Raw genomic sequence first — 27685 nt, 5'->3', positions numbered from 1 at the left:
TTTTCCAAGTTCCTAAAAAATTCCAGGAATTCCTGGTTTTCCAAAGCCCTATTTTCACCTCTTCCTGGAAAGTTTTCACAATCCACATTTTTCAACCGTTTTTTTTACTATTCCACCTTCGAAACATTCTTCTTAATTGGGACATGTTTTCGTAAAAATTCCTGGATTATCCCAATATTCCAGGACTTCCAAAATACCCATTTAAATTCAAACTGTTACCAAGTCAACATTTTCCAACCATTTTGAAAAATTCCAACACAAACCCATTCTTGTATAGATCTTTTTAAAAATTCCCAGTTTTCCCAAATTCCAGGAAATTCCCATTCAAATGAATTGACGTATTCATAGTTATAAAATACCCAAAATTTGGCGCCATTTTCTACCTGACTCCGACCTTCCAACCATCAACCCACACTACTCTCCCAAAATTCCTGTTTTTCCAGGAATTTCCGGTAATTTTCTCCCCGTTGACAATGAATGGGAAGTATACAATCGACTGCATGGTCCACATTTCTCATCCGATTGAAACCGTTCCAACATCACCTAATTTTTCAAGTACCAAAAAAAAATCCAGGAATTCCCGGTTTTCCAAAGCCCTATTTTCCCCTCTTCCTGGAAAGTTTTCACCGTCCACAGTTTTCAACCGTTTTTGACCATTCTACCTTCAAAACATTCTTCTTAATTGGGACATTTTTCCGTAAAAATTCCTGGTTATCTGGATATTCCAGGACTTCCAAAATACCCATTTTCCAACCGTTTTGAAAAATTCCAACACCAACCCATTCATATCATCTAGGACAATTGTGCTTGTATGAATATTTAAAAACATTTCCGGTTTTCCCCAAATTCCAGGAAATTCCCATTCAAATTATTCGACGTACTCATAGTTATAAAATACCCAAAATTTGGCGCCATTTTCTACCCGACTCCGACCTTCCAACTATCAACCCACACTGTTCATCACATATGTCGAACGCAAAACATGTTGCATTTTCCCGGTTTTCCAGGAATTTTTGGTAATTTTCTACCCGGAAACAGGAAATTCCCATTCAAATGAATTGACCTTTTCATAGATATAAAATACCCAAAATGTTGTGCCATTTTTTACCTGACTCCGACCTTCCAACCATCAACCCACACTACTCTTCCAAAATTCCTGGTTTTCCAGGAATTCCCGGTCCTTTTTTCCCCGTTGACAATGAATGGGAAATATACAATCGACTGCATGGTCCACATTTCTCATCAGATTGCTAACCGTTCCAACATCCACACACTCCACTCACCTCATTTTCCAAGTTCCTAAAAAATTCCAGGAATTCCCGGTTTTCCAAAGCCCTATTTTCACCTTTTCCTGGAAAGTTTTCGCAATCCACATTTTTCAACCGTTTTTTTACTATTCCACGTTCAAAACATTCTTCTCAATTCTGACATTTTTTTGAAAAAATTCCCGGATTATCCCAATATTCCAGGACTTCCAAAATACCCATTTAAATTCAAACTGCTACCAATCAACATTTTACAACGGTTTTGAAAAGTTCCAACACCAACCCATTCATATCTAGGACAATTTATCAATATTTTTAAAAATTCCCAGTTTTCCCAAAATTCCAGTAAATTCCCATTAAAATGATTTGACGTATTCACAGTTATAAAATACCCAAAATTTGGCGCGATTTTCTACCTGACTCCGACCTTCCAACCATCAACACACACTATACTTCACATATGTCGAACGTAAAACATGTTGTATTTTCCCGGTTTTCCAGGAATTTCCAGTAATTTTCTACCCATTGACAATGAATGGGAAATATACTATCGACTGGAAGTCCCACATTTCTCATCCGATTGGAAGCGTCCCAACATCCACACACTACACTCACCTCATTTTTCAAGTACACAAAAAAAATTCCAGGAATTCCCTGTTTTTCAAAGCCCTATTTTCACCTCTTCCTGGAAAGTTTTAACAATCCACATTTTTCAACCGTTTTTTACTATTCCACCTTTGAAACATTCTTCTTAATTGGGACATTTTTTCGTAAAAATTCCCAACATTTGCCGACCGTTTTGGAAAATTCCAACACCAACCCATTCATATCATCTAGGACAATTGTGCTTTTATCGATATTTTGAAAAATTCCCGGTTTTCCCAAAATTCCAGGAAATTCCCATTCAAATGAATTGACGTAGTCATAATTATAAAATATCCCAAATTTAGTGCCATTTTTACCCAATTCCGACTTTCCAACCGTCAACCCACACTGTTCTTCACATATGTCGAACGCAAAACACGTTGTATTTACCCGGTTTTCCAGGAATTTCCAGTAATTTTCTACACGGAAACAGGAAATTCCCATTCAAACTGAATTAACGTATTCATAGATAATAAAATGTGTCATTTTTTTACCCGACTCCGACCTGCCAACCTTTAACCCACACTACTCTTCCAAAATTCCTGGTTCTCCAGGAATTTCCGGTAATTTTCTCCCTGTTGACAATAAATGGGAATTATACAATGGACTGCATGGTCCACATTTCTCATCCGATTGGAAGCGTCCCAACATCCACACACTCCACTCACCTCATTTTTCAAGTACCAAAAAAAAATTCCAGGAATTCCCGGTTTTTCAAAGCCCTATTTTCACCTCTTCCTGGAAAGTTTTAACAATCCACATTTTTCAACCGTTTTTTACTATTCCACCTTTGAAACATTCTTCTTAATTGGGACATTTTTTCGTAAAAATTCCCGGTTATCCCGAAATTCCAGGACTTCCAAAATACCCATATAAATTCAAACTGTCACTACGTCAACATTTGCCGACCGTTTTGGAAAATTCCAACACCAACCCATTCATATCATCTAGGACAATTGTGCTTTTATCGATATTTTGAAAAATTCCCCAAATTCCAGGAAATTCCCATTCAAATGAATTGACGTAGTCATAATTATAAAATATCCCAAATTTAGTGCCATTTTTACCCAATTCCGACCTTCCAACCGTCAACCCACACTGTTCTTCACATATGTCGAACGCAAAACACGTTGTATTTACCCGGTTTTCCAGGAATTTCCAGTAATTTTCTACCCGGAAACAGGAAATTCCCATTCAAACTGAATTAACGTATTCATAGATAATAAAATGTGTCATTTTTTTTACCCGACTCCGACCTCCCAACCTTTAACCCACACTACTTTTCCAAAATTCCTGGTTCTCCAGGAATTTCCGGTAATTTTCTCCCTGTTGACAATAAATGGGAATTATACAATGGACTGCATGGTCCACATTTCTCATCCGATTGGAAGCGTCCCAACATCCACACACTCCACTCACCTCATTTTTCAAGTACCAAAAAAAAAAATTCCAGGAATTCCCGGTTTTTCAAAGCCCTATTTTCACCTCTTCCTGGAAAGTTTTAACAATCCACATTTTTCAACCGTTTTTTACTATTCCACCTTTGAAACATTCTTCTTAATTGGGACATTTTTTCGTAAAAATTCCCGGTTAGCCTGAAATTCCAGGACTTCCAAAATACCCATTTAAATTCAAACTGTCACTACGTCAACATTTGCCGACCGTTTTGGAAAATTCCAACACCAACCCGTTCATATCATCTAGGACAATTGTGCTTTTATCGATATTTTGAAAAATTCCCGGTTTTCCCCAAATTCCAGGAAATTCCCATTCAAATGAATTGACGTAGTCATAATTATAAAATATCCCAAATTTAGTGCCATTTTTACCCAATTCCGACCTTCCAACCGTCAACCCACACTGTTCTTCACATATGTCGAACGCAAAACACGTTGTATTTACCCGGTTTTCCAGGAATTTCCAGTAATTTTCTACCCGGAAACAGGAAATTCCCATTCAAACTGAATTAACGTATTCATAGATAATAAAATGTGTCATTTTTTTACCCGACTCCGACCTGCCAACCTTTAACCCACACTACTCTTCCAAAATTCCTGGTTCTCCAGGAATTTCCGGTAATTTTCTCCCTGTTGACAATAAATGGGAATTATACAATGGACTGCATGGTCCACATTTCTCATCCGATTGGAAGCGTCCCAACATCCACACACTCCACTCACCTCATTTTTCAAGTACCAAAACAAAATTCCAGGAATTCCTGGTTTTTCAAAGCCCTATTTTCACCTCTTCCTGGAAAGTTTTAACAATCCACATTTTTCAACCGTTTTTTACTATTCCACTTTTGAAACATTCTTCTTAATTGGGACATTTTTTCGTAAAAATTCCCGGTTAGCCCGAAATTCCAGGACTTCCAAAATACCCATTTAAATTCAAACTGTCACTACGTCAACATTTGCCGACCGTTTTGGAAAATTCCAACACCAACCCATTCATATCATCTAGGACAATTGTGCTTTTATCGATATTTTGAAAAATTCCCGGTTTTCCCCAAATTCCAGGAAATTCCCATTCAAATGAATTGACGTATTCATAATTATAAAATACCCCAAATTTAGTGCCATTTTTACCCAATTCCGACCTTCCAACCGTCAACCCACACTGTTCTTCACATATGTCGAACGCAAAACACGTTGTATTTACCCGGTTTTCCAGGAATTTCCAGTAATTTTCTACCCGGAAACAGGAAATTCCCATTCAAACTGAATTAACGTATTCATAGATAATAAAATGTGTCATTTTTTTACCCGACTCCGACCTGTCAACCTTTAACCCACACTACTCTTCCAAAATTCCTGGTTCTCCAGGAATTTCCGGTAATTTTCTCCCTGTTGACAATAAATGGGAATTATACAATGGACTGCATGGTCCACATTTCTCATCCGATTGGAAGCGTCCCAACATCCACACACTCCACTCACCTCATTTTTCAAGTACCAAAAAAAAATTCCAGGAATTCCCGGTTTTTCAAAGCCCTATTTTCACCTCTTCCTGGAAAGTTTTAACAATCCACATTTTTCAACCGTTTTTTACTATTCCACCTTTGAAACATTCTTCTTAATTGGGACATTTTTTCGTAAAAATTCCCGGTTATCCCGAAATTCCAGGACTTCCAAAATACCCATTTAAATTCAAACTGTCACTACGTCAACATTTGCCGACCGTTTTGGAAAATTCCAACACCAACCCATTCATATCATCTAGGACAATTGTGCTTTTATCGATATTTTGAAAAATTCCCGGTTTTCCCCAAATTCCAGGAAATTCCCATTCAAATGAATTGACGTATTCATAATTATAAAATACCCCAAATTTAGTGCCATTTTTACCCAATTCTGACCTTACAACCGTCAACCCACACTGTTCTTCACATATGTCGAACGCAAAACACGTTGTATTTACCCGGTTTTCCAGGAATTTCCAGTAATTTTTTACCCGGAAACAGGAAATTCCCATTCAAACTGAATTAACGTATTCATAGATAATAAAATGTGTCATTTTTTTACCCGACTCCGACCTGCCAACCTTTAACCCACACTACTCTTCCAAAATTCCTGGTTCTCCAGGAATTTCCGGTAATTTTCTCCCTGTTGACAATAAATGGGAATTATACAATGGACTGCATGGTCCACATTTCTCATCCGATTGGAAGCGTCCCAACATCCACACACTCCACTCACCTCATTTTTCAAGTACCAAAAAAAATTCCAGGAAATCCCGGTTTTTCAAAGCCCTATTTTCACCTCTTCCTGGAAAGTTTTAACAATCCACATTTTTCAACCGTTTTTTACTATTCCACCTTTGAAACATTCTTCTTAATTGGGAAATGTTTTCGTAAAAATTCCCGGTTAGTCCGAAATTCCAGGACTTCCAAAATACCCATTTAACTTCAAACTGTCACTACGTCAACATTTGCCGACCGTTTTGGAAAATTCCAACACCAACCCATTCATATCATCTAGGACAATTGTGCTTTTATCGATATTTTGAAAAATTCCCAGTTTTCCCAAAATTCCAGGAAATTCCCATTCAAATGAATTGACGTATTCATAATTATAAAATACCCCAAATTTAGTGCCATTTTTACCCAATTCCGACCTTCCAACCGTCAACCCACACTGTTCTTCACATATGTCGAACGCAAAACACGTTGTATTTACCCGGTTTTCCAGGAATTTCCAGTAATTTTCTACCCGGAAACAGGAAATTCCCATTCAAACTGAATTAACGTATTCATAGATAATAAAATGTGTCATTTTTTTTACCCGACTCCGACCTGCCAACCTTTAACCCACACTACTCTTCCAAAATTCCTGGTTCTCCAGGAATTTCCGGTAATTTTCTCCCTGTTGACAATAAATGGGAATTATACAATGGACTGCATGGTCCACATTTCTCATCCGATTGGAAGCGTCCCAACATCCACACACTCCACTCACCTCATTTTTCAAGTACCAAAAAAAAATTCCAGGAATTCCCGGTTTTTCAAAGCCCTATTTTCACCTCTTGCTGGAAAGTTTTAACAATCCACATTTTTCAACCGTTTTTTACTATTCCACCTTTGAAACATTCTTCTTAATTGGGAAATGTTTTCGTAAAAATTCCCGGTTAGTCCGAAATTCCAGGACTTCCAAAATACCCATTTAACTTCAAACTGTCACTACGTCAACATTTGCCGACCGTTTTGGAAAATTCCAACACCAACCCATTCATATCATCTAGGACAATTGTGCTATTATCGATATTTTGAAAAATTCCCGGTTTTCCCAAAATTCCAGGAAATTCCCATTCAAATGAATTGACGTATTCATAATTATAAAATATCCCAAATTTAGTGTCATTTTTACCCAATTCCGACCTTTCAACCGTCAACCCACACTGTTCTTCACATATGTCGAATGCAAAACACGTTGTATTTACCCGGTTTTCCAGGAATTTCCAGTAATTTTCTACCCGGAAACAGGAAATTCCCATTCAAACTGAATTAATGTATTCATAGATAATAAAATGTGTCATTTTTTTACCCGACTCCGACCTGCCAACCTTTAACCCACACTACTCTTCCAAAATTCCTGGTTCTCCAGGAATTTCCGGTAATTTTCTCCCTGTTGACAATAAATGGGAAATATACAATGGACTGCATGGTCCACATTTCTCATCCGATTGGAAGCGTTCCAACATCCACACACTCCACTCACCTCATTTTTCAAGTACTAAAAAAAAATTCCAGGAATTCCTGGTTTTTCAAAGCCCTATTTTCACCTCTTCCTGGAAAGTTTTAAAAATCCACATTTTTCAACCGTTTTTTACTATTCCACCTTTGAAACATTCTTCTTAATTGGGACATTTTTTCGTAAAAATTCCCGGTTAGCCCGAAATTCCAGGACTTCCAAAATACCCATTTAAATTCAAACTGTCACTACGTCAACATTTGCCGACCGTTTTGGAAAATTCCATCACCAACCCATTCATATCAGCTAGGACAATTGTGCTTTTATCGATATTTTGAAAAATTCCCGGTTTTTCCAAAATTCCAGGAAATTCCCATTCAAATTATAAAATACCCCAAATTTAGTGCCATTTTTACCCAATTCCGACCTTACAAACGTCAACCCACACTGTTCCTCACATATGTCGAACGCAAAACACGTTGCATTTACCCGGCTTTCCAGGAATTTCCAGTAATTTTCAACCCGGAAACAGGAAATTCCCATATAAACTGAATTAACGTATTCATAGATAATAAAATGTTGTGTCATTTTTTACCCGACTCCAACCTGCCAACCATTAACCCACACTACTCTTCCAAAATTCCCGGTTTTCCAGGAATTTCCGGTAATTTTCTCCCTGTTGACAATAAATGGGAATTATACAATGGACTGCATGGTCCACATTTCTCAACCGATTGGAAGCGTCCCCTCACCTCATTTTTCAAGTACCAAAAAAAATTTCCAGGAAATCCCGGTTTTTCAAAGCCCTATTTTCACCTCTTCCTGGAAAGTTTTAACAATCCACATTTTTCAACCGTTTTTTACTATTCCACCTTTGAAACATTCTTCTTAATTGGGACATTTTTTCGTAAAAATTCCCGGTTATCCCGAAATTCCAGGACTTCCAAAATACCCATTTAACTTCAAACTGTCACTATGTCAACATTTGCCGACCGTTTTGGAAAATTCCAACAGCAACCCATTCATATCATCTAGGACAATTGTGCTTTTATCGATATTTTGAAAAATTCCCGGTTTTCCCAAAATTCCAGGAAATTCCCATTCAAATGAATTGACGTATTAATAATTATAAAATATCCCAAATTTAGTGCCATTTTTACCCAATTCCGACCTTCCAACCGTCAACCCAAACTGTTCTTCACATATGTCGAACGCAAAACACGTTGTATTTACCTGGTTTTCCAGGAATTTCCAGTAATTTTCTACCCGGAAACAGGAAATTCCCATTCAAACTGAATTAACGTATTCATAGATAATAAAATGTGTCATTTTTTTACCCGACTCCGACCTGCCAACCTTTAACCCACACTACTCTTCCAAAATTCCTGGTTCTCCAGGAATTTCCGGTAATTTTCTCCCTGTTGACAATAAATGGGAAATTTACAATGGACTGCATGGTCCACATTTCTCCTCCGATTGGAAGCGTCCCAACATCCACACACTCCACTCACCTCATTTTTCAAGTACCAAAAAAAAATTCCAGGAAATCCCGGTTTTTCAAAGCCCTATTTTCACCTCTTCCTGGAAAGTTTTAACAATCCACATTTTTCAACCGTTTTTTACTATTCCACCTTTGAAACATTCTTCTTAATTGGGACATTTTTTCGTCAAAATTCCCGGTTAGCCCGAAATTCCAGGACTTCCAAAATACCCATTTAAATTCAAACTGTTACTATGTCAACATTTGCCGACCGTTTTGGAAAATTCCAACACCAACCCATTCATATCATCTAGGACAATTGTGCTTTTCTCGATATTTTGAAAAATTCCCGGTTTTCCCAAAATTCCAGGAAATTCCCATTGAAATGAATTGATGTATTAATAATTATAAAATACCCCAAATTTAGTGCCATTTTTACCCAATTCCGACCTTCCAACCGTCAACCCACACTGTTCTTCACATATGTCGAACGCAAAACACGTTGTATTTACCCGGTTTTCCAGGAATTTCCAGTAATTTTTTACCCGGAAACAGGAAATTCCCATTCAAACTGAATTAACGTATTCATAGATAATAAAATGTGTCATTTTTTTACCCGACTCCGACCTGCCAACCTTTAACCCACACTACTCTTCCAAAATTCCTGGTTCTCCAGGAATTTCCGGTAATTTTCTCCCTGTTGACAATAAATGGGAATTATACAATGGACTGCATGGTCCACATTTCTCATCCGATTGGAAGCGTCCCAACATCCACACACTCCACTCACCTCATTTTTCAAGTACCAAAAAAAAATTCCAGGAAATCCCGGTTTTTCAAAGCCCTATTTTCACCTCTTCCTGGAAAGTTTTAACAATCCACATTTTTCAACCGTTTTTTACTATTCCACCTTTGAAACATTCTTCTTAATTGGGACATTTTTTCGTAAAAATTCCCGGTTAGCCCGAAATTCCAGGACTTCCAAAATACCCATTTAAATTCAAACTGTCACTATGTCAACATTTGCCGACCGTTTTGGAAAATTCCAACACCAACCCATTCATATCATCTAGGACAATTGTGCTTTTATCGATATTTTCAAAAATTCCCGGTTTTCCCCAAATTCCAGGAAATTCCCATTCAAATGAATTGACGTATTCAAAATTATAAAATACCCCAAATTTAGTGCCATTTTTATCCAATTCCGACCTTCCAACCGTCAACCCAAACTGTTCTTCACATATGTCGAACGCAAAACACGTTGTATTTACCCGGTTTTCCAGGAATTTCCAGTAATTTTCTACCCGGAAACAGGAAATTCCCATTCAAACTGAATTAACGTATTCATAGATAATAAAATGTGTCATTTTTTTACCCGACTCCGACCTGCCAACCTTTAACCCACACTACTCTTCCAAAATTCCTGGTTCTCCAAGAATTTCCGGTAATTTTCTCCCTGTTGACAATAAATGGGAAATTTACAATGGACTGCATGGTCCACATTTCTCCTCCGATTGGAAGCGTCCCAACATCCACACACTCCACTCACCTCATTTTTCAAGTACCAAAAAAAAATTCCAGGAAATCCCGGTTTTTCAAAGCCCTATTTTCACCTCTTCCTGGAAAGTTTTAACAATCCACATTTTTCAACCGTTTTTTACTATTCCACCTTTGAAACATTCTTCTTAATTGGGACATTTTTTCGTAAAAATTCCCGGTTAGCCCGAAATTCCAGGACTTCCAAAATACCCATTTAACTTCAAACTGTCACTACGTCAACATTTGCCGACCATTTTGGAAAATTCCAACACCAACCCATTCATATCATCTAGGACAATTGTGCTATTATCGATATTTAGAAAAATTCCCGGTTTTTCCAAAATTCCAGGAAATTCCCATTGAAATTATAAAATACCCCAAATTTAGTGCCATTTTTACCCAATTCCGACCTTACAAACGTCAACCCACACTGTTCCTCACATATGTCGAACGCAAAACACGTTGCATTTACCCGGTTTTCCAGGAATTTCCAGTAATTTTCTACCCGGAAACAGGAAATTCCCATATAAACTGAATTAACGTATTAATAGATAATAAAATGTTGTGTCATTTTTTACCCGACTCCAACCTGCCAACCTTTAACCCACACTATTCTTCCAAAATTCCCGGTTTTACAGGAATTTCCGGTAATTTTCTCCCTGTTGACAATAAATGGGAAATATACAATGGACTGCATGGTCCACATTTCTCATCCGATTGGAAGCGTCCCAACATCCACACACTCCACTCGCCCTGGACATTTAAGCCAGCATGTATCCCGGGTCCGATAATTCCCCGATTTCCCGGAATGACCAGTAAAACTGTTGGAGTACTTACAGAGAAAACTGCATTTTGGAGTCCAAAGGGAATGGGGGTGAGTCTCGCTAAGGCCACGACTTTGAGTCCGCTCCCTCCTTCCACCACTCGGATGATGGCGCTGAGCTGCTCGCTGTTCCCCACCTTGTTGACCACCCAGTCGGTCAGCAGCCGCTTGCAGGCCAGGTGGGCCACGAAGGTCCCGATGAGGACCCCCACCATGACCAGGCCCATGCCCAGCACCAAGCCGTAGAGGTAGCCGGCGGCCACGTTGAGCAGGATGTAGCCCCAGCCGCAGGGGAAGGAGACCAGGATGAAGCCCACCACGAACAGCAGGGCGCCCACCAGGCCGTCCAGGCCCTCCACCCACAGCAGGAGGTCCTTGAGGTGCTGGCGGACCAGCGCCACCGAGGAGAAGCACACGGCGGCGAGGATGCACGCCAGCAGGGTGCCCTTGACGATGCAGCAGGGGTGCCTGGGGTCGGCGCCGCCGGCTTCCCCCGCCACCTCCGGGTCGCCGTCGCACCGCCCTGCCGCCCCCCGCTCCTCGAAGGCGCCCTCGTCGCCGCCCCTCCGCAGCCAGCGGCTCAGCTGGACCCGCGCTTTACCCGCGGCGTGCTTGGCCAGCTTGGCCAGCATCTGCGTGGACCCCACCAGCGACATGTGGGGGCACCCTCGGGTGGGAAGCAGCGGGGCGTGGGGTGGGGCTGTGACGTCACCGGCGGCTTTCACGTCCAGACACGCTCCCCGGCGCGTGAAACTTCAGACGTGTCACGCATGGGCCGTGGAAATGTCCGACGTGGCGAGCTTATCTCGGGTACACGCGCCGCGAAACACGCCGCTCCCACGTGAAGCTTGTCAGGTCGCGTCTCGTGGGGGAGACGCTCGCGTCCACGGCCGCCATGGCTCCGCCTGAGGAGGGGAGAGAGAGAGAGAGAGCACGTGACACACCTGCTCGACTCACCTGTCACACCTCCGTCCCACGGCTCACCTGTCTCACCTCCGTCCCACGACTCACGCGTCTCACGCTGCTGCTAGCTGGCTAGCTGTTAGCCGCGGGGCTAAAGTCCAGCGCCGCGGCTAAAAGTCCGGCGCGAGCGCAGTCAAGTCTCGAGCGGTTCGACAGGAGGAGCGTGGAAGTGGGGCGAGAAAATGGAGTTTAGATTCTTTTCCGCGTCACAGTTGTTTGTGTTCCACACTGCGCGACTGCCTACACGTCACGTGACTCCCGCAATCTCAGCTTCGCGGCCAATCACGGCGCACAGCTTGGCTCTCGCGAGACTTGCGCAGCAATGACGTTTGATTTGTTTTTGGCTCGCGGTAACTGACGTCATCACCTCGCTGCCACCTGAGCGCTGATGACGTCACGCTCACCTGTCACCCAACCTTCGTGGTTATGGTTATATTGTGGTTATATTATAGTTATGGTTATATTATGGTTATGTTGTGGTTATAATATAGTTATTTCTGTTATGTTATGTTATGTTATAGTTATGGCTATATTATGGTTATGTTATGTTATGTTATGTTATGTTATGTTATGTTATGGTTATTGTTATGTTATGGTTATGTTATGGTTATATTATAGTTATGGCTATATTGTGATTATGTTATTGTTATGTTATGGTTATATTATAGGTATGGCTATATCATGGCTATGGTTATGTTATGTTTATGGTTAAATTATGGTTATGGTTATGTTATGGTTATGGCTATGGCTATGTTATGGTTATGTTATGGTTGTGGTTATGTTATGGTTATGGTTATATTATAGTTATGGCTATATTATGGTTATGGTTATGTTATGTTTATGTTGTGGTTATGGTTATATTATAGTTATGGCTATATTATGGTTATGGTTATGTTATGTTTATGGTTAAATTATGGTTATGTTATGTTTATGGTTATGGTTATGGCTCTGGTTATGTTATGTTATGGTTGTGGTTATGTCATGGTTATGGTTATATTATAGTTATGGCTATATTATGGTTATGTTATGTTATGGTTATGTTATGGTTATGGTTATATTATAGTTATGGCTATATTATGGTTATGTTATGTTTATGGTTAAATTATGGTTATGTTGTGGTTGTGGTTGTTATGGTTATGGTTATGGTTATGGTTATGTTATGGCTATGTTATGTTTATGGTTAAATTATGGTTATGTTGTGGTTATGGTTATATTATAGTTATGGCTATATTATGGTTATGGTTATGTTATGTTTATGGTTAAATTATGGTTATGTTATGTTTATGGTTATGGTTATGGCTCTGGTTATGTTATGGTTGTGGTTATGTTATGGTTATATTATAGTTATGGCTATATTATGGTTATGTTATGGTTATGGTTATATTATAGTTATGGCTATATTATGGTTATGTTATGTTTATGGTTAAATTATGGTTATGTTGTGGTTGTGGTTATGTTATGGTTATGGTTATGGCTATGTTATGTTTATGGTTAAATTATGGTTATGTTGTGGTTGTGGTTATGTTATGGTTATGGCTATGTTATGGCTGTTATGTTTATGGTTAAATTATGGTTATGTTGTGGTTGTGGTTATTTTATGGTTATGTTATGGTTGTGGTTATGTTATGGTTATGGTTATATTATGATTATGGCTATATTATGGTTATGGTTATGTTATGGTTATAGTTATGTTACATTTTAAATAGTAGAACTAGTTTGTATTGAGTACTAGTAATTGTTTATTGTAAATACTAGTACTAGTTAGTTTTGAGTACTAGTAATAGTACATGTTAAATACTAGTACTAGTTTGTTTTGAGTTGAGTTTGTTACTTGATCATTTGTGTTTAACTTTATCAAATGTATTCAAGGTTTAACTTTATTACATTTTTGTTTGTATTTAATGTTTAAAGTTATGAATGTGTTGGACATATTTAATGATTAATTTTAATAAATAATGTTGAACTTTATTATTGTCATCAATTCAGTCCTGCTGTAGTTATGTAACTTGTCCACTAAGTGGTGGTGTTCCCCAGTTAATAAACATCATAGTGGTATTGTAATCTTTTTTTTTTTTTTTAATGGGTAAATCAAACTTGTGTAATCGTCGTTGTTATAGAATGTTTAATCGTATGCATCATCTTATTCAAATAAAGTACATATGTTAAACAATTATATCCCTAAATTGGTACTAGAAATGACAATCATAAACTGCGATTCCACCGCCGCGGCACAGTCAAGCTTGCGAGAACTACCCGGATGTGGTTCTTTCAAAACAAAAGCATTCAAACGCCTCCGGCCTCCGTCCGGTTGAACACGGAAGTGGTGTGACGTGCTTCTCGCGGCTTGACGCTGGCGCGGCGTGTCTGCTCCTCGTGCGCGTCAACAGCGTCCAGTTCACGTCGGAACTCACGCGCCGTCACAACATTCTTCAGAGTGACAAAGTGAAACCGGAACTGTTCGATGATGGATCGATCACCGGCAGATGTCCAGTCCGACCTGAAGAAGGGAATGTCCATCTTCATAGATGTAAGTATTCATATTTATATTCATAGATGTAAGTATTCATGTCCATCTTCATAGATGTGAGTATTCATATTTATATTTATAGATGTAAGTATTCATATTCATCTTCATAGATGTGAGTATTCATATTTATATTTATAGATGTAAGTATTCATATTTATATTTATAGATGTAAGTAATCATATTCATATTTATAGATGTAAGTATTCATATTTATATTTATAGATGTAAGTATTCATGTCCATCTTCATAGATGTGAGTATTCATGTTTATATTCATAGATGTAAGTATTCATGTCCATCTTCATAGATGTAAGTATTCATGTCCATCTTCATAGATGTAAGTAATCATATTTATATTTATAGATGTAAGTATTCATATTTATATTTACATATGTAAGTATTAATATTTATACTCATATATGTAAGTATTCATGTCCATCTTCATAGATGTAAGTATTTATTTTTATATTTATAGATGTAAGTATTCATATTTATATTCATATATGTAAGTATTCATGTCCATCTTCATAGATGTGAGTATTCATATTTATATTTATAGATGTAAGTATTCATATTCATAGATGTAAATATTCATATTCATATTCATAGATGTAAGTATTCATATTCATCTTCATAGATGTAAGTATTCATCTTCATAGATGTAAGTATTCATCTTCATAGATGTAAGTATTAATATTCATCTTCATAGATGTAAGTATTCATATTCATAGATGTAAGTATTCATATTCATATTCATAGATGTAAGTATTCATATTCATCTTCATAGATGTAAGTATTCATATTCATAGATGTAAATATTCATATTCATAGATGTAAGTATTCATATTCATATTCATAGATGTAAGTATTCATATTCATATTCATAGATGTAAGTATTAATATCCATCTTCATAGATGTAAGTATTCATATTCATAGATGTAAATATTCATATTCATAGATGTAAGTATTAATATTCATCTTCATAGATGTAAGTATTCATATTCATGTTCATATTCATAGATGTAAGTATTAATATTCATCTTCATAGATGTAAATATTCATATTCATGTTCATAGATGTAAGTATTATTATTCACATTCATAGATGTGTGTGTGTGTGTGTGTGTGTGTGTGTGTGTGTGTGTGTGTGTGTGTGTGTGTGTGTGTGTGTGTGTGTGTGTGATGTCTTTGCTGAGCCTCAATGTGGTTAGACAAATATTAATATTGACAGTAATAATACAACAATATGTATATTATTATTATTATTATTATTATTATTATTATTATTACGAGTATGATTATTATTAGCAGTAGTAGTGGTAGCATTATGATTATTATTATTATTAGTGGTATTATTATTATTATTATTATTATTATTACTAGTATTATTATTATGATTATTATTATTAGTATTATTATTAGTAGTAGTATTATTATTATTATGATTATTATTAGAAGTAGTAGTAGTATTACTTGTTACCAATTTTTGTTAAAAAAAATCAATAATTAAAAAATCAATAAAAAACTTCATAACAATCTTAACAATCTTGGTACCAATCCTTGTAACTATCTTTGTAAGAATCCTGGTAACAATGTTAGTTACAATATTTGTCACAATATTTGTACCAAGCTTTGTAAAAAATAAATATCTGTAACAATCCTGGTACCGATCTTTGTAAAAAAAAATAAAAAAAATTGTAATCTTCGTAACAAACTTTGTAACAATCATTGTAAAAATCTTTGTAACACTCTTAGTACCAATATCTGTAAAAAAAAAAAAAAAAAAAAAAAAAAATGTTTTACAATATTTGTAACAATCATTGTAGCAAGCTTGGTAACAGGCTTTGTAACAATATTGGTAACAATATTTGTTACAATCACTGTAACAACCATGTAACTATCTTTGTAACAATCATGGTAACAATCTTTGTAACAATCATGGTAACAATCTTTGTAACAATCATGGTAAAAAACTTTGTAACAATCATTGTAAAAAATCTTTGTAACACTCTTAGTACCAATATCTGTTAAAAAAAATAAAATAAAATAAAATAATGTTTTACAATATTTGTAACAATCATTGTAGCAAGCTTGGGGACAGGCTTTGTAACAATATTGGTAACAATCTTGGTAACAATATTTGTTACAATCACTGTAACAACCATGTAACTATATTTGTAACAATCATGGTAACAATCTTTGTAACAATCATGGTAACAATCTTTGTAACAATCATGGTAACAATCATTGTAAAAAAATCTTTGTAACAATCTTGTTATACTATGCTATGCTATGCTATGCTATATTATGCTATGTTATACTATGCTACGCTATCCTATAGTATGCTATGCTATGACAACTATTTAATTATTTTCAGTGTGGTCCTTTTATTTATTCTAGGACTGATGAAAATAAAATCTGCACTTTGGGACTTTGAAGTCATCAGGAGTAACAAGCTAGCTTTAGCATGCTAACATGTCGCTTTCATCAGACCCTTCAAAGACCACCTGTTGTCTCCAATGTGAGACCTCATCCATGATTCAGTCTCTCTCTCTCTCACACACACACACACACACACACACACACACACACACACACACACACACACACACACACACACACACACACACACACACACACACACACACACACACACACACACACACACACACACACACACACTTTAAAAGCCTTTTGTAACATTGTGTCTTTCCCCCTCACAGATTGTACGGCGAGCAGATAAAAACGGTAAATATGAGATCAATTGGTGATGTGGTTTCCATGGAGACGGAGAAGTGACCACACCCATAAGGAAATATTCTCACAAAATATTACACTTTCTATTTGATTCATCACTTGTTACGTCTTCCATTAAGCACCAGGAACACTTTGATGGGATGGATTGTGCATGTAACAATCTTTGTAACGGTCTTTGTAACGGTCTTTGTAACGGTCTTTGTAACGTCTTTGTAACGGTCTTTGTAACGGTCTTTTTAACAGTCTTGTAACGATCTTTGTAACAGTCTTTGTAACGGTCTTTGTAACAGTCTTTGTAACAGTCTTTGTAACGGTCTTTGTAACAGTCTTTGTAACGGTCTTTGTAACGATCTTTGTAACAGTCTTTGTAACGGTCTTTGTAACAGTCTTTGTAACGGTCTTTGTAACAATCTTTGCAACAGTCGTTGTAACAATCTTTGTAACAGTCTTTGTAACGGTCTTTGTAACGGTCTTTGTAACGGTCTTTGTAACGGTCTTTGTAACAGTCTTTGTAGCGGTCTTTGTAACAATCTTTGCAACAGTCGTTGTAACAATCTTTGTAACAGTCTTTGTAACGGTCTTTGTAAGAGTCTTTGTAACGGTCTTTGTAACAATCTTTGTAACAGTCTCTGTAACCATCTTTGTTAAAATCTGTGTAGCAACTTTTGTAACAGTCTTGGTAACAATCTTTGTAACAATTTTTGGAACGATCTTTGGAACGATCTTTAAAACAATCTTTGAAACAATTTTTGTAACATTCTTTGTGAAAATCTTTGTAACTATTTTTGTAACAATCTTTGTGAAAATCTGTGTAACGATCTTTGTAAGTTTTTGAAACAATCTTCGTAACGTTCTTTGTGAAAAATATTTGTAACTATCTGACAATTTTTGTAACAATCATTACAATCTTTGTGATAATCTCTGTAACAATCTTGGTACCAATCTTTGTAACAGTTGTTGTGATAGTTTTTGTAAAATATTTGTAACTATCTTTATGACAATCTTTGTAACACTCTTTGTCATAATCTTTGTCACAATCTTTTTTGACAATCTTTGAAACAATCTTCGTGAAAATCTTTGTAACTATCTTGTAACAATCTTTGTGACAGTCTATGTGACAGCTTTTGTCACAATCTTTGTATCAATCTTTGAAACAATCGTAACTACCTTTGTAACAAGCTTCCAAACTATCTTTGTAACAATCTTTAACAATTTTATGAAAATCTTTGTAACTGACCATTTTTTAACTATCTTTGTGATAATCTCTAACAATCTTGGTAACAATCTTTGCAACAATCGTAACAATTTTTGTGACGGTCTTTGTAAAAATATTTGTAACTATCTTTGTGACAATCTTTGTAACAATCTTCGTGAAAATCTTTGTAACTATCTTGTAACAATTTTTCATGACAGTTTATGTGACAATCTTAGTTACTATCGTTGTAACAGTCTTTAACAATTTTTTAACAATTTTTGTAACAATTTTTGTGAAAATCTGTGTAACTATCTTTTTAACAGTCTTTAAAACAATCTTTGAAACTATTTTTGTAACATTCTTGTTGATACTCCTTGTAACAATCTTTGTAACAATATTTGTGACAATCTTTGTCAATTTTTGTAACACTCTGCACAATCTTTTTTGACAATCTTTGTCAAGCTTTGTCAATCTTTGTAACAATCTTTGTAACAATCTTCATGAAAATCTTTGTAACTATCTTGTAACATCTTTGTGACAGTCTAAGTGACAATCTTTGTAACAATCCTGGTTGCAATATTTGAAACAATCTTTGTAACTATCTTTGTAACTGTCTTTAACAATCTTTGTAACAATCTTAGTAACAATCTTCAAAACTATATTTGTGACAATATTTAACAATTTGTGTGGAAATCTTTGTAACTATCTGACAATTTTTGTAACAATCGTAACAATCTTTGTGTTAATTTCTGTAACAATCTTGGAAACAATCTTTGCAACAATCGTAACAATTTTTGTGACAGTTTGTGACAATTTTTGTAACAATCTTTGTGACAATCTTTGTAACAATGTTGGTAACAATCTTTGAAACAATCTTAGTAACTATCTTTGTAACTGTCTTTAACAATCTTTGTATTTTTGTAACAATTTTTGTAGCAATTTTTGTAACAATTTTTGTAACAATTTTTGCAACAATTTTTGAAACAATATTTGTAACTATCTTTGTAACTGTCTTTAAAAATCTTAGTAACAATATTTGTAACATATTTGTAACAATCTTCAGAACTATCTTTGTGACAATCTTTAACAATTTTTGTAACAATCTTCAATCTTTGTGACTATCTGACAGTCTTGGTAACAATCTTTGCAACAATCTATGCAACAATCTTTGTAACAATGTTTGTGACAGTTTTGTAAAAATATTTGTAATTCTCTTTGTGACAATCTTTGTAACAATCTGTGTAACTATCTTTGTAACAATCTTTATGACAATCTTTGTAACATTTTTGTGACACTCTTTGTAACTGTCTTTGTAACGGTCTTTGAAACAATCTTTGAAACCATTTGTGTAGCATTCTTTGTGAAAATCTTTGTAACTATCTGACCATTTTTGTAACAACCGTAACAACCGTTGTGATAATCTCTGTAACAATCTTGGTACCAATCTTTGCAACAAACTTTGTGACAGTTTTTGTAAAATATTTGTAACTTTCTTTGTGACAATCTTTGTCAATCTTTGTAACACTCTTTGTCACAAGCTTTGTCAATCTTTGTAACAATCTTCGTGAAAATCTTTGTAACTATCATGTAACAGTCTATGTGACAATCTTTATGACAGTCTATGTGACAATCTTTGTCACAATCTTGGTTACAATATTTGAAACAATCTTTGTAACTGTCTTTAACAATATTTGTAACAATCTTAGTAACAATCTTCCAAACTATCTTTGTGACAATCTGTAACAATTTGTGTGGAAATCTTTGTAAATATCTGACAATTTTTGTAACAATCTATGTGTTAATCTCTGTAAGAATCTTGGCAACAATCTTGGCAACAATCTTGGTAACAATCTTTGCAACAATCTTTGCAACAATCGTAACAATTTTTGTGACAGTTTTTGTAAAAATATTTGTAACTATCTTTGTGACAATCTTTGTAACATTCTTTGTCACAATCTATGTCACAATCTTTGTGACAAACAATCTTTGTGACAATCTTCGTGACGATCTTTGTAACAATCTTGGTAACAATCTTTGTAACTGTCTTTAACAATCTTTGTAACAATATTTGTAACACTATTTGTAATTATCTTTGTAACTGTTTTTAAAAATCTTAGTAACAATATTTGTAACATCTTTGTAACAATCTTCGAAACTATCTTTGTGACAATCTAACAATTTTTGTAACATTCTTCAATCTTTGTGAATATCTGACAGTTTTTGTAACAATCTTTGTAGCAATTTTTGTGACAGTCTTTGTAACATTTTTGTAACACTCTTTGCAACTATCTTTGTAACAGTCTTTGAAACCATTTTTGTAGCATTCTTTGTGAAAATCTTTGTACCTATCTGACAATTTTTGTAACAACCGTAACAACCTTTGTGATAATCTCTGTAACAATCTTGGTACCAATCTTTGCAACAATTTTTGTGACAGTTTTTGTAAAATATTTGTAACTATCTTTGTGACAATCTTTGTCAATCTTTGTCAATCTTTGTAACACTCTTTGTCACAATCTTTGTCAATCTTTGTAACAATCTTCGTGAAAATCTTTCTAACTATCTTGTAACAATCTTTGTGACAGTCTATGTGACAATCTTTGTGATAGTCTATGTGACAATCTTTGTGACAGTCTATGTGACAATCTTTGTCACAATCTTTGTCACAATCTTTGTAACAATCTTGGTTACAATATTTGAAACAATCTTTGTAACTACGTTTGTAACTGTCTTTAACAATATTTGTAACAATCTTAGTAACAATCTTCCAAACTATCTTTGTGACAATCTGTAACAATTTGTGTGGAAATCTTTGTAAATATCTGACAATTTTTGTAACAATCTATGTGTTATTCTCTGTAACAATCTTGGCAACAATCTTGGCAACAATCTTGGTAACAATCTTTGCAACAATCTTGGTAACAATCTTTGCAACAATCGTAACAATTTGTGTGACCGTTTTTGTAAAAAATATTTGTAACTATCTTTGTGACAATCTTTGTAACATTCTTTGTGACAATCTATGTCACAATCTTTGTGACAATCTTTGTGACAATCTTTGTCAATCTTTGTAACAATCTTTGTGAAAATCTTTGTAACTATCTTGTAACAATCTTTGTGACAGTCTATGTGACAATCTTTGTCACAATCTTTGTCACAATCTTGGTTACAATATTTGAAACAATCTTTGTAACTATCTTTGTGACTGTCTTTAACAATCTTAGTAACAATCTTCCAAACTATCTTTGTGACAATCTGTAACTATTTGTGTGGAAATCTTTGTAAGTATCTGACAATTTTTGTAACAATCTTTGTGTTAATCTCTGTAACAATCTTGGCAACAATCTTGGTAACAATCTTTGCAACAATCTTGGTAACAATCTTGGCAACAATCTTTGCAACAATCGTAACAATTTTTGTAAAAAATATTTGTAACTATCTTTGTGACAATCTTTGTAACATTCTTTGTCACAATCTATGTCACAATCTTTGTGACAATCTTTGTCACAATCTTTGTGAAAATCTTTGTAACAGTCTTTGAGACTGTCTTTGAGAATCTTTGTCACAGTCTTTGAGACTGTCTTTGAGAATCTTTGTCACAGTCTTTAACAATCTTTGTCACAGTCTATAACTATTTGTGTGGAAATCTTCGTAAGTATCTGACAATTTTTGTAACAATCTTGGCAACAATCGTAACAATTTTTGTAAAAAATCTTTGTGACAATCTTTGTGACATTCTTCGTGACATTCTTTGTCACAATCTTTGTGCCAATCTTTTTGAAAATCTTTGTGAAAATCTTTGTAACTATCTTGTAACAATCTTTGTGACAGTCTATGTGACAATCTTTGTCACAATATTTGAAACAATCTTTGTAACTGTCTTTAACAATCTTTGTCACAATCTTTGTCACAATCTTGGTTACAATATTTGAAACAATCTTTGTAACTATCTTTGTAACTGTCTTTAACAAACTTTGTCACAATCTTCCAAACTATCTTTGTGATAATCTGTAACAATTTGTGTGGAAATCTTTGTAAGCATCTGACAATTTTTGTAACAATCTTTGTGTTAATTTCTGTAACAATCTTGGCAACAATCTTGGTAACAATCTTTGCAACAATCTTGGTAACAATCTTGGCAACAATCTTTGCAACAATCGTAACAATTTTTGTAAAAAATATTTGTAACTATCTTTGTGACAATCTTTGTAACATTCTTTGTCACAATCTATGTCACAATCTTTGTGACAATCTTTGTCACAATCTTTGTGAAAATCTTTGTAACAGTCTTTGAGACTGTCTTTGAGACTGTCTTTGAGAATCTTTGTCACAGTCTTTAACAATCTTTGTCACAGTCTATAACTATTTGTGTGGAAATCTTCGTAAGTATCTGACAATTTTTGTAACAATCTTGGCAACAATCGTAACAATTTTTGTAAAAAATCTTTGTGACAATCTTTGTCACAATCTTTGTCACAATCTTGGTTACAATATTTGAAACAATCTTTGTAACTATCTTTGTAACTGTCTTTAACAATCTTAGTAACAATCTTCCAAACTATCTTTGTGACAATCTGTAACTATTTGTGTGGAAATCTTTGTAAGTATTTGACCATTTTTGTAACAATCTTTGTGTCAATTTCAGTAACAATCTTGGCAACAATCGTAACAATTTTTGTAAAAAATATTTGTAACTATCTTTGTGACAATCTTTGAAACATTCTTTGTCACAATCTTTGTCACAATCTTTGTGACAATCTTTGTGACAATCTTTGTCACAATCTTTGTGAAAACCTTTGTAACAGTCTTTGAGACTGTCTTTGAGAATCTCTGTCACAGTCTTTAACAATCTTTGTCACAGTCTTTAACAATCTTTGTCACAGTCTATAACTATTTGTGTGGAAATCTTCGTAAGTATCTGACAATTTTTGTAACAATCTTGGCAACAATCGTAACAATTTTTGTAAAAAAAATCTTTGTGACAATCTTTGTGACAATCTTTGTCACAATCTTGGTTACAATATTTGAAACAATCTTTGTAACTATCTTTGTAACTGTCTTTAACAATCTTAGTAACAATCTTCCAAACTATCTTTGTGACAATCTGTAACTATTTGTGTGGAAATCTTTGTAAGTATCTGACAATTTTTGTAACAATCTTTGTGTCAATTTCAGTAACAATCTTGGCAACAATCTTGGTAACAATCTTTGCAACAATCGTAACAATTTTTGTAAAAAATATTTGTAACTATCTTTGTGACAATCTTTGTAACATTCTTTGTCACAATCTATGTCACAATCTTTGTGACAATCTTTGTGAAAATCTTTGTAACAGTCTTTGAGACTGTCTTTGAGAATCTTTGTCACAGTCTTTAACAATCTTTGTCACAGTCTTTGAGAATCTTTGTCACAGTCTTTAACAATCTTTGTCACAGTCTTTAACAATCTTTGTCACAGTCTATAACTATTTGTGTGGAAATCTTCGTAAGTATCTGACAATTTTTGTAACAATCTTGGCAACAATCGTAACAATTTTTGTAAAAAATCTTTGTGACAATCTTTGTGACATTCTTTGTCACAATCTTTGTGCCAATCTTTGTGAAAATCTTTGTGAAAATCTTTGTAACTATCTTGTAACAATCTTTGTGACAGTCTATGTGACAATCTTTGTCACAATATTTGAAACAATCTTTGTAACTGTCTTTAACAATCTTTGTCACAATCTTGGTTACAATATTTGAAACAATCTTGGTTACAATATTTGAAACAATCTTTGTAACTATCTTTGTAACTGTCTTTAACAATCTTTGTCACAATCTTCCAAACTATCTTTGTGATCATCTGTAACAATTTGTGTGGAAATCTTTGTAAGCATCTGACAATTTTTGTAACAATCTTTGTGTTAATTTCTGTAACAATCTTGGCAACAATCGTAACAACTTTTGTAAAAAATATTTGTAACTATCTTTGTGACAATCTTTGAAACATTCTTTGCCACAATCTTTGTGAAAATCTTTGCAACTATCTTGTAACAATCTTTGTGACAGTCTATGTGACAATCTTTGTCACGATCTTTGTCACAATCTTTGTCACAATATTTGAAACAATCTTTGTAACTATCTTTGTAACTGTCTTTAACAATCTTAGTAACAATCTTCCAAACTATCTTTGTGACAATCTGTAACTATTTGTGTGGAAATCTTTGTAAGTATCTGACCATTTTTGTAACAATCTTTGTGTCAATTTCAGTAACAATCTTTGCAACAATCTTGGTAACAATCTTGGTAACAATCTTGGTAACAATCTTTGCAACAATCGTAACAATTTTTGTAAAAAATATTTGTAACTATCTTTGTGACAATCTTTGTAACATTCTTTGTCACAATCTTTGTGACAATCTTTGTCACAATCTTTGTGAAAATCTTTGTAACAGTCTTTGAGACTATCTTTGAGACTATCTTTGTCACAATCTTTGTCACAGTCTTTGTCACAGTCTTTGTCACAGTCTTTGTCACAGTCTTTAACAATCTTTGTCACAGTCTTTGTCACAGTCTTTAACAATCTGTCACAATCTAACAATCTTTGTCACAGTCTTTGTCACAGTCGTTAACAATCTTTGTCACAGTCTATAACAATCTTTGTCACAGTCTATAACAATCTTTGTCACAGTCTATAACAATCTTTGTCACAGTCTTTAACAATCTTTGTCACAGTCTTTGTCACAGTCTTTAACAATCTGTCACAATCTAACAATCTTTGTCACAGTCTTTGTCACAGTCGTTAACAATCTTTGTCACAGTCTATAACAATCTTTGTCACAGTCTATAACAATCTTTGTCACAGTCTATAACAATCTTTGTCACAGTCTATAACAATCTTTGTCACAGTCTATAACAATCTTTGTCACAGTCTATAACAATCTTTGTCACAGTCTTTAACTATTTGTGTGGAAATCTTCGTAAGTATCTGACAATTTTTGTAACAATCTTGGTAACAATCTTTGCAACAATCGTAACAATTTTTGTAAAAAATATTTGTAACTATCTTTGTGACAATCTTTGTAACATTCTTTGTCACAATCTTTGTGACAATCTTTGTCACAATCTTTGTGAAAATCTTTGTAACAGTCTTTGAGACTATCTTTGAGACTATCTTTGAGACTATCTTTGTCACAATCTTTGTCACAGTCTTTGTCACAGTCTTTAACAATCTTTGTCACAGTCTTTGTCACAGTCTTTAACAATCTGTCACAGTCTTTAACAATCTTTGTCACAGTCTTTAACAATCTTTGTCACAGTCTTTAACAATCTTTGTCACAGTCTATAACAATCTTTGTCACAGTCTATAACAATCTTTGTCACAGTCTATAACAATCTTTGTCACAGTCTATAACAATCTTTGTCACAGTCTATAACAATCTTTGTCACAGTCTTTAACAATCTTTGTCACAGTCTATAACAATCTTTGTCACAGTCTATAACAATCTTTGTCACAGTCTATAACAATCTTTGTCACAGTCTATAACAATCTTTGTCACAGTCTATAACAATCTTTGTCACAGTCTATAACAATCTTTGTCACAGTCTATAACAATCTTTGTCACAGTCTATAACAATCTTTGTCACAGTCTATAACAATCTTTGTCACAGTCTATAACAATCTTTGTCACAGTCTATAACTATTTGTGTGGAAATCTTCGTAAGTATCTGACAATTTTGTAACAATCTTGGTAACAATCTTTGCAACAATCGTAACAATTTTTGTAAAAAATATTTGTAACTATCTTTGTGACAATCTTTGTAACATTCTTTGTCACAATCTTTGTGACAATCTTTGTCACAATCTTTGTGAAAATCTTTGTGAAAATCTTTGAGACTATCTTTGAGACTATCTTTGAGACTATCTTTGTCACAATTTTTGTCACAGTCTTTGTCACAGTCTTTGTCACAGTCTTTAACAATCTGTCACAGTCTTTAACAATCTTTGTCACAGTCTTTAACAATCTTTGTCACAGTCTATAACAATCTTTGTCACAGTCTTTAACAATCTTTGTCACAGTCTATAACTATTTGTGTGGAAATCTTCGTAAGTATCTGACAATTTTTGTAACAATCTTGGCAACAATCGTAACAATTTTTGTAAGAAATCTTTGTGACAATCTTTGTGAAATTCTTTGTCACAATCTTTGTGACAATCTATGTGACAATCTTTGACTACAGAGACATCAATTGTTGTCTTCATGTCTCAGATGATGGCAAGCTGACTCTGGAAGAGTTCAAGTCTTATTTCTCTGACGGAGTCCTGACGCCGGACGAGCTCAAGCAGCTTTTCCACGCCATCGACACGCACGACACAGAGTGAGTTGTGTCACCATCACCACCATCACCATCTTCACCATCATTTTCTGCTCTCTAAAATTCTAAACAACGGAAACGATCAAGTGTCCTCCCAACAAAGAGACCCAGCAGCTGGTCTCCATGGCCAAAAGGCTCCCGGGAGGCAGATCCAGAAGTTCACAAAAAGAGCACCGCAGAAGTCACGAAAGTACCACCCCTTGTCAAACAGTCCCTAAGAGTCCCCAACCAAAAGGCAAAAAAACCACATGAAAACAAGAAGGACACATCAGGAACACAAGAGCACAGAGCTCCTGCCACCAGCAGCCACTACAGCGGTGCCATCTTGGACAAAAATAACCTTATTTATATTTATTATTATTATTTATACAACCTTATTTAGTTTTTGTTCATTACTTCCTGTCCAGCGCTAGCAGAGTGGAGCTAAACTGAACGGATTTGTTCCGGCGTCCGGCACAAATAGAAGCTCTGCGTATATTTAGCGCCGCAATGCAGACAGGCTACGAACGGCATGTCGGTGACGTTCCGCGGGCGGTGGAAACGGACACATTGACTTGAATAAAAACAGGAAGAGTCTGGGGGCGCGGCCATTTAGCATTGAGTGGAAATCCGGGGTATAGGGTTGGAGGTAGATCTGGTAAACGGTAACTCTGGCCTCGAAGGGGGGGGGACGATCCCTAGACTGGCTTTGTTGTAAACTTGATGGTCGTGCCACTCTCCCAAGACAGAGTGACTATGTGGTGGGTGATGAGCCAAGAGGAGGCCAACGAGGAATCGTCCAACCAAAAGCTTTATTAGTTTCAGCGAGCCTCAGTCTGGAACCTGCCGCTTCCAAGAGAATGAGTATGGACCTAATCACTCTTCTGCTGTCTTCTTGGACAACTGTCCTTAAATACCTTTTACACAAAGACAGTTACTCTTTGCTGTTCTAGCCTTGGGGCGGGTCAGT

At 35.3% G+C, this 27685-nt stretch overlaps 2 protein-coding genes across 3 annotated transcripts in view; one reads left to right on the top strand and one right to left on the bottom strand.

Moving 5' to 3' along the window:
- Positions 1-12139, bottom strand: part of LOC133650079 (transmembrane protein 64-like) — a 33294-nt gene extending 21155 nt beyond the window's left edge. Inside the window, exons 1-2 of one of the 2 annotated variants that reach the window (XM_062046892.1) lie at positions 11899-12139; positions 10956-11846 (exon numbers count right to left, since the gene is read on the bottom strand). In XM_062046892.1, the coding sequence (XP_061902876.1) occupies positions 10956-11597 (642 nt within the window). In that variant the 5' untranslated portion in view covers positions 11598-11846; positions 11899-12139. The remainder of the gene's footprint in view (positions 1-10955; positions 11847-11898) is intronic. The other variant, XM_062046893.1, reaches the window with a different exon arrangement.
- Positions 12140-14249: 2110 nt separating this feature from the next.
- LOC133650078 (N-terminal EF-hand calcium-binding protein 1-like) overlaps positions 14250-27685 on the top strand; it is a 39390-nt gene continuing 25954 nt past the window's right edge. The window contains exons 1-3 of the mRNA XM_062046891.1: positions 14250-14431; positions 17154-17178; positions 26631-26739. Coding sequence (XP_061902875.1) covers positions 14366-14431; positions 17154-17178; positions 26631-26739 — 200 coding nt within the window. The 5' untranslated portion in view covers positions 14250-14365. The remainder of the gene's footprint in view (positions 14432-17153; positions 17179-26630; positions 26740-27685) is intronic.

Source organism: Entelurus aequoreus, linkage group LG05 (assembly GCF_033978785.1).
Source record: "Entelurus aequoreus isolate RoL-2023_Sb linkage group LG05, RoL_Eaeq_v1.1, whole genome shotgun sequence".
In the NCBI taxonomy this organism is placed as follows: domain Eukaryota; kingdom Metazoa; phylum Chordata; class Actinopteri; order Syngnathiformes; family Syngnathidae; genus Entelurus; species Entelurus aequoreus.
This window is presented reverse-complemented; position numbering and strand designations above follow the sequence as displayed.